Genomic DNA, 13632 nt, shown 5'->3' with positions numbered 1-13632 from the left:
ATTGTTGATATAGTAAAATAAGTTTTTCTTGGAAATATCAATTTTTAAGATACTTATTCAATTTACTAAAAAAAACTATTAATTGAGTTATTTTTGGTAAATTGAAAATCTTTTTCAAAAATTGATATTTTCAGAAACTTTTGTTTTAATACATCAACAATACCATGAATAATCCATCCTCTAAATCTCATGGATTTATCTCTTACCGAATTTGAAATGTTCTGTCCCAAAAAATTAAACTTTAGGCGCTCATATCTCAAAAAGTAATGATCGGAAAAAAATGTTTTCCTGAGAAAACTTTTTCATTTTGATAGCTTAATGATATACAAATCGAAAAACTTTGAAAAACATCGTGAGTAGAAAGTTTATTTATAGCCTTTGCACAGCCTTAAAGATAAATTTAACAATACAATCAGAGTTACATGTTTCCGGGATCTCGCATCCTCTGTAAATTTTTCAATACAGGCAGAGAATCGAAAATACCACTGATATAACGAACCCAGTGTAGAATAGGTAGGTAGGCTTATGACCCTTAGTACATTAGTTCGTTTGGCTTTTTCAGGTATGTAAATTGAGTAGGTTTGAGATATGGGGGGGGGGGTAAATCTTGTGGGGAGGTGTGAGGAGAGGTGTAGTGATTGATGGAATAATTTAGTAGTATGAGTGTTGATTTTTTGTTGATATGCATAATTTGAATGTAATTATATTATTTGTTTTGTCCATGTTTATGTGTGTGATTTGATTTCTGTAGATGTTAAAGAATAATTTGATATTGTTGAGATGAACTGTATTTATGAAACCTAGCCTTGAATGTAATAATCCTGTCTTGTACCAGTAAAATGCAATACAATTGTTGCACGTTATTATAATTAATCATTTTGTGGAGACAGGACCTATAACTTATTTGTATTTGCGATGAATAATATAAGTAACTCGCGATAATAATGCTGGCTTTGAGAACTCTACAATTCTATTTGCGCCCCTACATTTTTTATATCGAAGATGAACTGCATTATATAAAAATAGTTGGGATTACTCTTCAATATTCTCTACTACAGAATTACTTCCATTATTTATTTAGCGTATGGCCCTACGACACAAATTCAAATTCAAATTCAAATTTATTTCTCAAAAAACATACACAATTTATCTGAGTATGAAGAGTACTCACTAATGTATAATGTGATTATACATAACTTTTACAAATCGTTATGTTATCTAACATAAGTCAAACATATAAACAATGAAGTCATGAGTTTGAAAAAAGGTGGAACACAAATTAAAAAAAAAAATTAAAGTTATAAACATATAAATCATTGATAAATCTATACTACAAAGCTGTTCATTTTTTTTTAAGAAAGTGATTTTCGATCAGAAATTATCCGATGAATATCGTGTGATTGATTGTTCTCCATGCAGAACAAAAACACTTTTGCACATTTCACTATATACGAAAATCATCAGTACGGTTCATATCATTTTCTTTCTACCTGTAACAGTTTGTTGATAATTTGAGACGGCCAAGATCTCTCAACTATTCAGATTCGAAATCAAAAGCGTCTAGAACGATTGATGAAAAATCTTCATTTGAAATGAACGCGACGCGCGTCACCGATTGTAGTTTTTGATATGATGTAACAAAATTCTAGAGAGCGATAGTAAAATTCTAGAATAATCCATAGTCTTAGATTTAGGAAAACTTTCACTATGACAGCAGATAGAAGTACCTTAAGGTTAATTTTCAATGCAATAACATACTGCAGTAATTCCATGTTCATCTACCCTAATTATGGGTTAAGTGGAAGAGGGGGCTCTAATTGTCTCAACTCCACCCACAGCACTTGTGAAGAAAGAAAGAAAGAAAGAAACTTTATTTCGCCAAAATACAAAGTATTAATAATATGAATACAAAATAATATTGTAAATATTTGAAGTGTTGAAAAAAGGCATTTATCTATATACCAATCTAATTAACTTATGGTTACAGATGGAATTAAATAGAGAATGAATTTATTCAAATGCTAATTAATATAATTATAATTATTATTGAACGAAAATCCTAAATAAATGCTGCAAATCACCTCGAAGACCTCTGCTACTGCAGACATTGACAATTTTTTATTTTTAATTTTTTATTTTTTCATTGATAATTTTTTAGCCAAAAATTTTTGGATAGTTCTCATCGAATTTCCATCTAGCTGTTAGCCCTGTTGTCAATGTCTGCAGTAGCAGAGGTCTTCGGGGTGATTTGCAGCATTTATTTAGGATTTTCGTTCAATAATAATTATAATTAACTTATGGTTGATGGTGTTGCAGGTCTTGTTCAAAATTCCTAAACATACGCTTTTCGTATAGGTGCGTACAGTCTTATGCGCCACGAACACGCACATTCCGATTTTCTTCAGCTGATGCTATGCTTATAATATCTCTATTTGTACAGTAACAGTAAGATACAGAAGTATTGCATCAGTTGATGGAAAAATAAATGAGCGTGCTTGTGGCGCATACGTCTGTACGCTCCTATACGAATAGCGTATAGTTAGAAATGTTGAACCAAAACTGCATCACCATAAACCATAAGTCAATTAGATAGATGAACAGGGTGTTCTGAAAAAAGTACCCATCAGCAGGGGGTGATTCCTCACATCAAAAGAAGAAGAAAAGATCTAATTAACATAGGTCCGAAAATGCTTAGTTACCGAGTTATACACAGGATGAAAGATTTCGTCTGAATTTCAGTTCCCCTGCCCTACGGGTATTTGTTGGCTGTTAATTAAGATGTTAAATTCAGCGTACTTTACGTAAAATGAACTGAGAAATTGAATAAAACCGCTTCCAGACCTTTAGCTTCAGTAATTTTTAAGATTTGTGACGAAATACGCGAAACTTGGTCCGGTAAAACAAGTTCCTTTAAGGTTTGAAGTAGATTTACTATGTTAAATGTACAATAAACACAGAATATTTTTCTACACAACTTGTAGAAAATTTAGTTTCGAAGAGAAAGATGTAGAATAAGTCTACAATAGACAAACGCAACCTTGAAAAAATAATCCTTAATTACATACAAAACGCATGAAAAATAGACAAAATCTGTTAAGCTCTCTATTTTTCATGCGTTTTGTATGTAATTAGGGATTATTTTTTCAAGGTTGCGTTTGTCTATTATAGACTTATTCTACATCTTTCTCTTTGAAATTAAATTTTCTACAAGTTCTGTAGAGAAATATTCCGTGTTTATTGTACATTTAACATAGTAAATCTACTTCAAACCTTAAAGGAACTTGTTTTTCCGGACCAAGTTTCGCGTATTTCGTCACAAATCTTAAAAATTACTGAAGCTAACGGTCTGAAAACGGTTTTATTCAATTTCTCAGTTCATTTTACGTAAAGACGCTGAATTTAAGATCCTTATTAACAGCCAACAAATACCCGAAGGGCAGGGGAACTAAAATTCAGACGAAATCATTCACCCTGTGTATATATAACTTGGTAACTAAGCATTTTCGGACTTATGTTAATTGGAACTTTTTTCTTCTTTTGATGTGAGGAATCACGCTCTGACTCATGGGCATCTTTTTTCAGAGCACTCTGTATAAATAAATGTCTTTTTATAAGTTCTTATATGTCTTTTTTTGCATAAATAAATTAAACTTGAATTTTAAAAAACGCTTTTGAAGTGAAAATACACTTACTTTTGTAGTGACGATTGTTTCGACCTGTTGTTGGTCATCATCAGACTGTCTTACAAAGTAAGTGTATTTTCACTTCAAAAGTGTTTTTTAAAACTCAAGTTTCATTCATAAGTGTTGTGGGTGAAATTGAGGCAAAAAGAGCCCCCCTTCCACTAGCGTATAGATAGGTATGCTAATCCAAAACTGCAACACCATCAATCATAAGTCATAATATGACTTATAATAATAAACTTATAATTCTTGACGAATGGAGTTTGATCTTGCTAATTGCGAAAGCGAGATAAACATACGAGTCAACAGCCTTCCGGTAAAAAAGTAAACTCGTATGGCTTTTGTTGGTGGGGAGTCCCTTGCGGGAAGATCCCACCGCCTGAATATATCATTTAAGCCGTCAATGGGCCTCACGACTGTCATACTTCAGCCGGGACAGAAAGTTTAACTTTACCTATAGTGTCCAATGACTTTGAAATTAATCCATTACGCATGGAGTAGATATTGTAGATTAAACCATCCCAAAAGTCAACCCATTTCTTACTAGTTTGATTAGATTGAATTTGATTGGAGATAGTTTTAGTGTGCAGCAATTAAAAAATGATGACTGTTGTTTAAAGGTTGGTAGGAGAGAGAGAGAACTAGAGCAGGAGAGGGAAAAAGAAAGGGAGATGGAGAGAGAGTCACGTGTGCCGTCTCTGATGCGGAAGTACGTTGTTCCACCGGCACCGCAGCCTGGGATTGATAAGATAAATGTGACACAGCAGCAGCAGCAGCAGAATCAACCAGCTGCTGACTCATCGCAGCCAGGAGCCAACCTTATGCAGAAGCTGAGTGAGATGACGACAGGAGTTACAGGAGGTGACAACTCCGTGGATCACATTCTATCCAAAGGAAAAGAACTGATATTCATGAAATTCGGACTCGGCAAATGAGATTGCCTTTTGCCACATTGTCCTCAACTTAATCTCGCTCTAATACCGGTCTTTTAGTACTTGAGTTGACTAGTCAGATTTTGTAATCACAAGAAGGCACTTCTAGAAAAATATGATATTGTTGAATGTTCATGTAGATATTTATACTGTTGAATGTAACTGAGTTTTATAATAACAGTTGAATATTTCATTTCCTATAAAAGATACGATGATAATAGTCATTTCAACTCTTTTTATATTCATACAGTAGCCTTCTTGATTGTATAACAGTTGGGCCCGGTTGCACAAAAGCAACGTGATTAATTTCACAAGAACCAATCGGAGAAGGCCTTTTTTATAAGACGGCTACTCTGATTCATTCTCTCTGATTCAAAATTTAACCGGCTTTTGTGCAACCGGCACTTACAGTTACAGTTTTACTGTAATAAACCGCCTACACTGGAAATAAATAACAGAGGGTTCTTGTAAACATATACTACCAACTCAAGTATTTCTGGGCATGCGCTGATATTAGTAAACTACTAGTCATTTTTTTAATAGTAGATAGTAGCTCACATCTGTGTATAGGTGGGTATCTTTTTATAATGTTGAGTAGACAACTATTGAATGCTTACAAAAACTCTCTTCATCTCTGAAATTGTACTGTATTCTCTCTTGAATTAGTGGTAGTTCGCTATAGTTAAAGATTGTTCACTGTGGATGGATATTGTACTTTGAACAGCTACTCTTTGCTTTCTTGTAGTCAGTCAACTTATACGTTTCTATAATACATTACAAGAATCTAGAGTCCTCATCCCTTTGTGTTCCAACCCACTGTTTTTCTTCATTCACTATAATCTTCATTCACTATTTTATCGAAACATTATTCTGTATCCGATCTTTCCTCACTCTATTAAACTTTGATGCCATACTTCCAATCTAATCAGAAAAATATATTTGTAAATTCTTCAACAAGTTATCAACAGTCTCTACAAGTTATCAACTAACATTATTAGGTTCACTGACAACTTTAAAATATAACTGTAAAAGAATTCCAAATATCATGCATTTCTTCAATAATCTATTATGAAACCTGCACTCTGGTATAACAAGTATACAGTATAACAAGTTATACAAACAGTTATCAACAGTATCTACAGGTTATCAACTAACATTATTAGGTTCACTGACAACTTTAAAGTATAACTGTAAAAGAATTCCAAATATCATGCATTTCTTCAATAATCTATTATGAAACCTGCACCCGTTTCCTGCATCAAAACACACCTCAGTGCAATTTATTGAATAACCATTATCATAATATAACACTATATGTACTATAGTTAACTCGAATACTGAACTAAATAAATAATATTATCCATAAATAGATTGTTACTGTAAGAATTGAAGACATCATATCAAACATCTGCCTTGGTCTGAACAGTATTTATAGCTTATCAAAATTACTACAACCTGCTTTTATAAGATCATATTACCAACTTACATTTCACATAAATAAACAAACTTTAAAGATAGTTTTCAATGTTGACAATTTTCTGTTTGAATGTGAAATGCATAAAGCTTGAAGTGCTTGAAAGATAACGAGCTATTTTTGAAATTATAAATCTGTGTGTATTGTAATGCGAAACGGTATGTTGAGAAATGGTGGAGTCTGATATTATGATGATTTTCCGAACTTGATAAATGGATAATCACCAGATATCAACATTGTTTCCGTTATGATGGATAAATAATACCAATTCATGAATTAATTACAACAAAGCAAAAGATGATGATGGAAAATGATTGTTTACGATATTAAGAAGTAGCCTACTATGGTTTCATCTGAGTCACTATGTTTGATGGATTTATATTCTATAGTCTCTGTGTTTCACAATGAGTAATTTATTCTCATGACAATCATTTTCTTCCATTACTCCATTATATGTTTATCACTTTATAATAAATTTCACCATTTCTTATTCATGACTCAATCTTCTCTTTATCGGCTTAATCAAATGGGCAATTCAGCTTTTTTCATTCTTCTAAAGTTCTGCCGCATAATCTTATTAAAATGCAACACGGTTATGAATTGTTCTGCACAGCTTTTGAGAGGTTTCCGTGCCTCATTCGAGGCTGCTTAATAGATTTGGATTTCTGCATTTTGATAAATTCATGATATTTGACATAATGTTTAATATATTCTGTCAGTAATCACTTTGTATTTTCAACAAATGATAGATTATAAATACAATTTCAGACAACATTCAAAACACTTGAATCCTTGATATCCCTAGACATCCTTCCCGCTGTTTCATAATTCTTTCCATATTGTTAACTCTATCTTTTCAATAATCAACACTGTTATCCTAAAACTTAAAGTCCACATTTTCGAGAAAATATTTAGAGGAGAAAGTTACAGCATTGAAGTGGCTGTTTTTGCAATATGGTCTTAGGCTGTGAGCTGGCAGATTATTTTCAATGAATCGGCTCAATAGCAATATGTCTTCAGCAGACCGTATGGTACTGGCCAGTTTCTAGGACACTTAGTGCCGGTTGCACAAAAGCCGGTTAAATTCTAATCGTGGTTAATTCCACGAGAACCAATCAAGCCGTCTTATAAAAAATGCCTTCTCCGATTGGTTCTCCTGAGATAAATGACTGTTAAAATTCAGCCGGGCCTTATAATATGTGATGGACCCAGAGAGTATAGAATGTAATTACATTAATTGTAATTACATTCCATCCTCACAGGATACACCAGGTCTAAAGGAGCATTCGATTCAATAAGTGTCTAAAAACTAGGCCTACATATTTTACCTTACTCTTCAGGGCGTAGGTGATCTTTACAGCAAGGAGAAATACGTACTATTTTAAAATTCTGTTCAGCAAATATTCAAAAGTCGGTTGAAGAGTTGGATTGAGAGAAGCATTTAAAGAATTTCTTGTAAATTATATTAGGGTGTGATTAAGGTTTTTATATCAAGATATTGTATTTTTTTTTTTTGTTATAGAGTATGAATCGTGCTAATGTCATTGATAAATGATCGTATTTAGCTCGATGATTGTGTGTCTCATTACAAATATGTGACTGACCAGAAGACCCTGAAAATGTTCAAAGTTTTTATAATATGTAATAAGTAGTCTTTAATATTTAGTTTGATGTGAATAGTGAAATTTGGACATGTTGTATTATAATGTTGATAAGCTGTATAAACGGAGAATTGAAAATTCTATGGAACTAGTATGTACCCGTGCTTTGCGACGGATCTCTGCTAACCAGGAATAGATTTAATTCTCAGCTTCTGGGATGTATGGTTTCAAGTTACCACACAAATGTTTCAGGATTCATCCTGAAATATGTTAAATATTAAGTCGCTAAAAACTGAAACATTTATTGAATTTACTCAAGATAGGCAAGATTTGTCAACTGATGAATTTATAAGAATAAATCAATAAGAAATACAATAAAACTGTAACGATTTCAAGAATATTGATAACAATAATTTTTCTGTACTTGAATATTTGAATTAAATAAGGGATACAATAAAAGTGTAACGATTTCAAAAATATAAATAAGAATGATTTTTCATAACATAAGGATACTTGAATTTGGAAATTACTATTGGCGAAAATATGTGCTGATAAACCGACGACATCTCACATTAAATGCTTTATATATCTCTCTCATTTACCGCTATTCCCCATTACTCTGATGATATCGTTTTTTACTTTTATGGTACATAATATTCACATGGTCTTTGTGGAATATTAATTAGGCTACCTATCATATAATATGATTTAGCGATGGTTGTGTCCTATGTGACTGTGTTAGCTTTGAAAAATGACAACACGACCTCTACCAAGCCCCCATAGTTCACAATGATTTCATAGTTTTAAAGGATGATAAAAGGAATTGAGTAGTTGATAAGCTTGAATTGATTAATTAAGCCTTTATAAAATCTTCGACGCTACTATTTGTAGTCAATACTTCAACCTAATACTAAATGCCAACAGGAAGTGCGACATGTTTTACATTACCAACTGAACGAGAGTGTTAAAATGAATAAACAGAATGTCTTTCTTTAATAATAGAATATTTATTCAAATAAATAAAATTCGGGAGTCAGCTGTAATGTAATTGAGAAACTGAAGAATGTAGCCTATGAAATAATAAAAACCAACCCGAGACGGAAGCTATCCCAAAAAAGATTATAGATGATTACGTCAACATTCAATAACTTTGTAGTTCAATCCAAGTTACCACATCTCGGGATTGTTCCTGAAATATATTGAATATTAAGTCGCATTAATTAAATTTACTCAAGATTGACAATATTTGTCAACTAATGAATTTATTAGAATAAATTTAAATTAATAAGAGATACAATAAAAGTGTAACGTTTTCAAAAATAACGATGATAATATTTTTTCTTTACATAATGATACTTATGTCATGTTGTATGTACATCCAAGTAACTGAACTTTCAAAACTTTGTCCGTGTTATGATAGTTAGTTTGTAACAAAATATTGGATTCAGATTATTCTAATTTTCATCCTGAAATATAGATTAACATTACTCCCGATGCATTAAAATTCACATTCAATTCAAAACCCCTCATACTTCAGGCTCTTCTAAATTTTTATTTCAAAACAAACTCCAAATTGAAGAAATACCACTCAAAGGCAATTCGCATGCAAGGGTTTTAAAACATATTATAAGCATATAAGGCTAAGATTCACCTCCTTTTCACCAACGTGGTTTCAACTTCGACGAATGTCCTATCACTACCTTGCAGTTATTGTCATTGTTATCTTAATTCTTCATGTACCGTACTGTAGTGCCTAGATTTGTACCGTAACTTTTTAAATTTCTATAATTTGGACTAACCTTTTTTCTATGTTTGATTTCCATATTGCACAAGAATAGAACTCAATAAATAGATTTGTTTTGTTAGTGAATTTAATGGCCTTATCTAAGAATGGAATGTTGATAGATTGCTGCACAAAGCCCTTGAGTACCGTGAGAGTGAGAGAGAGTGTGTGTGTGAGTGAGTGTGCACAAGTGAGGCGTGTCTTATTAATAAAGATTATTGTTACCTACTCTTCTATAACTCATTGAGAAATTGATACGCATATCGTATTAAATTGATAAAGTTTGGCTGTTATACTTTTGTTTTCTTTGTTTTCTATTCTATACTAATAAATATATGATATCGATAATAATATTTATAAGTACATTGTTAAATGCTTCCATTTTTATACAATGTGTTGTTTCTTGGACAATGTGGCAAATGCAAATATTATACATCTCTTCAAGCTATATTCATATCAACCTGTCTTTGTACTATATACAATTGTGACCGGTGTGTTCTGTTCTATATTTCATATTCTACAGTATTAGGCCTACTTCAAAAATATTTGTGAAAACTTTCGCCTTTTTAATATTTTCAGGTTTTATCTTCCGATTAATATACTCTTATACTAATGTGATCTAGCCGAATAATTATGAAAAACAAGATCATTTTGCAGTGTAGATTCAATTTAGAAGAGATGCAATCTATAGAGTGTCTTTAAAAATCCATAACAGATTTATATATTAGGAAGAAAAGCTCATCACTAATTCAATTACGTACTGACAGAGATAACCGACAACTGATACTTGAACAGTATCTTTACTCTATGATAGTGACTGCAGGGGTGCCCTCCCTCAAGCCCATGCTTCATTCCTCCCCCTTATTTTTCAAGAAATTATGCTTCTACCCCCGACATTAAAATAAATTGGAAGCCCAAAAAAATGTCGTCAGTAGTCATTATAAACCGCACCCCCTCAAAAAAATTCAAGGACGCAGTCCTCGTACAAACCCCCCCCCCCACTAGTGGGCACCCCTGCTGAATGACATAAAATACTAGAGTCCACAAATGAATGAAACATCCTTTATTTGCACTGACAATAAATGAATCATTAATTATTTGCTTAGTTATGTTTTTTGCATCTTTTTCTACGAACGACTCAGCTCTCAAGTGTTCAAGTTCGGTCCTTAACAAAAGCAAAAGATAGAATCTAAATGAAATAGGATCTAAATAATCTAAAAGAGTCTAAATTTAAAATCGTTTGTTGATAGGGTTATTGAATTGCCTCAAATTTTGACGGAGACCGAAATTTACAGTAGCATTTTTTGTTTCAGTTGAATACCTAGTTTTGGCAGTTTTTTTTCTTTGGAGAATGTCTCACAGGTTCAGTTGAGAATTATACTGTAAGAGTTTCAAGAATTTGTAGGAAATATTTTGAATTCATGTTTTGAATCGACTCTTATCCATTGCTCTTTTGCTTTTTCATTATTTGGGTCCCTTCAATTTCAGCACTTTTATTAATTTTTTTCATAGTTTTTCAAAGAATTAAGTTATTGACAATAAAACTTATACAGTTCAAAAAAGATTGAACTAAGATGACGACTTGAAATATTTCATATAATATCACCTTGACGATTTCCCAGTTCACTTTTCTCTGTTTTTTTTTTTTTTTGTTTGCGAACGATTCGAACAAAACTGTTGAAATTAATCATGAAGAGGGAGTGGTTTATAACTAAGCCCGAAATTGACGTTTTTCGTTAACTAGCTTAGGTGGATGATTGTGAAAGTGTTTGTGTTCCCAAGAAATAAGTAGACCAGATGGGAAATGGAAAATTTGCACACAGGCTTCCATTGGGGATTCAGTCAAGCCAATCGGTATGTGATTTTTGGTAATGAACTTTTCTTCCTTGAAAATAAATAATATATTTAAAGTGTGACTATTTTCAAAAAGGATACTCTGTATTTGTATTTCTGGTGAATAAGATACTACCCACTGTCCCATGTTATCCCTTGCCCATTTATACCCACCCTACTCCTGATTTACTTGAGACGTTGTTGCTTGATTTATTTTATACATAAAAATGTGATGCTATATTTAATAATAATAAGAATCATGTGTCATGTAACCATGATGATATATTTGTATATATAAATAAATAACATGTGCATGTACAAGACATCATATTATATTATATATGTAGTTCAATGATTGCTATGAAATTTTTCCTATCGAATAGAGGTGGAATATGACAGTTGGAGGATGTTTGGCGTGATCTTTTTCTTATCGATCTGTTGGTAGAATTAGAAAGTCCTTCGTATTGAGAACAGAATTGAATGGAATAAACCTTGCTGGATCGTTTTCTTTTGAAATGGTAATATTTCAAATCCTAATAAATATAATATCTCAAAGTATAATAAGATTTCTCAATTATTATGCTCTCAGTATGAGTTGTCATTTCCTTCTGATTGATAAAGCTCAGCCATTTGTCCTCTAACTTGGTAACTTTTCAAAAATTAGTAAGCTTAGTATCTTTTGTATTAGAGTAAACACTAAGCAGAAATCATTAAAATTATACGTCATCTGTTCATAAGGATCTAGTAGAACAGTAGCCCATTAAAACAATACTGATTTCATGTCTTCTTTTTTAATGTAATTCAACCGACATACAGTCTGTTACCGTTCTATCATTTCAATAAGTTTGAATGAGTTACACATAACCATTAACTAAGATTTATTTTAAAATTGTATAAATTGAAGCTCTGTCACATCTCTATATACGTCTAATTGTTTCAAAATAAATTGTGTTGTTTGGGTAATTTGAAAAATCTAGAAATGAAGATCTTCTTCAATTCCATTCTTTGATAATAGTGATTTATTATATCTAAATTCAACTTCAATGTATTTATGAACCAGCGACCATCTGAAAATATATCGTACTTCAAATACATAGTCAATCATAGTATGATGAATATTTTCTTGGTCGTAGAAATCGAGCTATCTGTAGAAAAAGGTGCATGCAAATCACTCGTAAGTGAATACAAATATCCATCACCATAATGATCTAAAAACATTATTTGTATAATAAAATAATCTCTCGTGGAAAATCAATATTTAGTGTGATCTGCATTCAATGAGCTTTTTTTATAATCCTCAAAAACTCTGTTCTCTTCTACAAGTGAGAATATTTTGAGGATAAATAATATGGAATTGAAAACTGGATTCTTCCAAACTGTTAGGGTTACCTTCATATTTGAAATATTGTAAATTTCGAGAACCGTGTAGAGCATTATTATTGTATCATAATACTCCATTTACCATAATTATCGAAATGTATTCTAAATAAAGAGAATATTGCCGATTTTGAATGTATAATTAAATCTGGAGACGTAACCAGTCAACAGATTGTCTACATATCCTCTGAAAGTATGTCTCCACTAGAGAAAATAAATTTGACTATGTGAAGTCTCTCGACTTACATAAAAACTATTCTTAATGAAAAAGATAACACTCCCTGTTTATCATTTGTATAGCAGTATTTTTCTATACTACATCTTAACATTGAAGTTATTTAAATTAGACATTAAATTTAAATGAATGTTGAAATTTCCAATTGTAAGTACTAGAAATATTTTACAGTTGGTTCCATCAAATTTAATGTTGATTCAAAGTCGGTTGTTAATTTTATTTTCATGATATATCACACTGAATTTGGTATAATGTCGAATCTTTATTTCCAAATTACTTTTCAGTCAAAAAGGCTCATAATATAATGCTAATACATTACTATATACATACTCTTTTCTCCTGTGTATTCAAATACTTCTGTGATCACTATCCAACCAACACTGTTCAATATTTATGAAAAATATATATATAATCTGGATAACCATACCTAGATGAGTAGTATTTGTCTGATCAATGTGAAATCACAGTTATTGTTGTTTATTGAGGAATGCCTTGCATGTTATACCAATGTGGCATCGAGTTTTGTTTCCTGCTATTGTGAATATCCCTCTGTACGAGTAACTCAGATTTATAAACTGTTGTTTGTGAATATGATAATTATTTGAGATGTATTTTTCACCAATGTTATATTTTTGTTTGGAAGCTTTTATGGAATCTTTCAATTCATGTGAATTAACTTTTGGAGACATGTGATAAAAGAAGAAAGTTTATTTG

At 31.7% G+C, this 13632-nt stretch overlaps 1 protein-coding gene across 1 annotated transcript in view; it reads left to right on the top strand.

Annotated features, from left to right (window-relative positions):
* Window positions 1-13632, top strand: part of LOC111058550 (RIMS-binding protein 2) — a 196712-nt gene extending 183080 nt beyond the window's left edge. The window contains exon 29 of the mRNA XM_039442150.1: window positions 4304-13632. Within this exon, the coding sequence (XP_039298084.1) occupies window positions 4304-4618 (315 nt within the window). The 3' untranslated portion in view covers window positions 4619-13632. The remainder of the gene's footprint in view (window positions 1-4303) is intronic.

Source organism: Nilaparvata lugens, chromosome X (assembly GCF_014356525.2).
Source record: "Nilaparvata lugens isolate BPH chromosome X, ASM1435652v1, whole genome shotgun sequence".
Classification (NCBI taxonomy): domain Eukaryota; kingdom Metazoa; phylum Arthropoda; class Insecta; order Hemiptera; family Delphacidae; genus Nilaparvata; species Nilaparvata lugens.
This window is presented reverse-complemented; position numbering and strand designations above follow the sequence as displayed.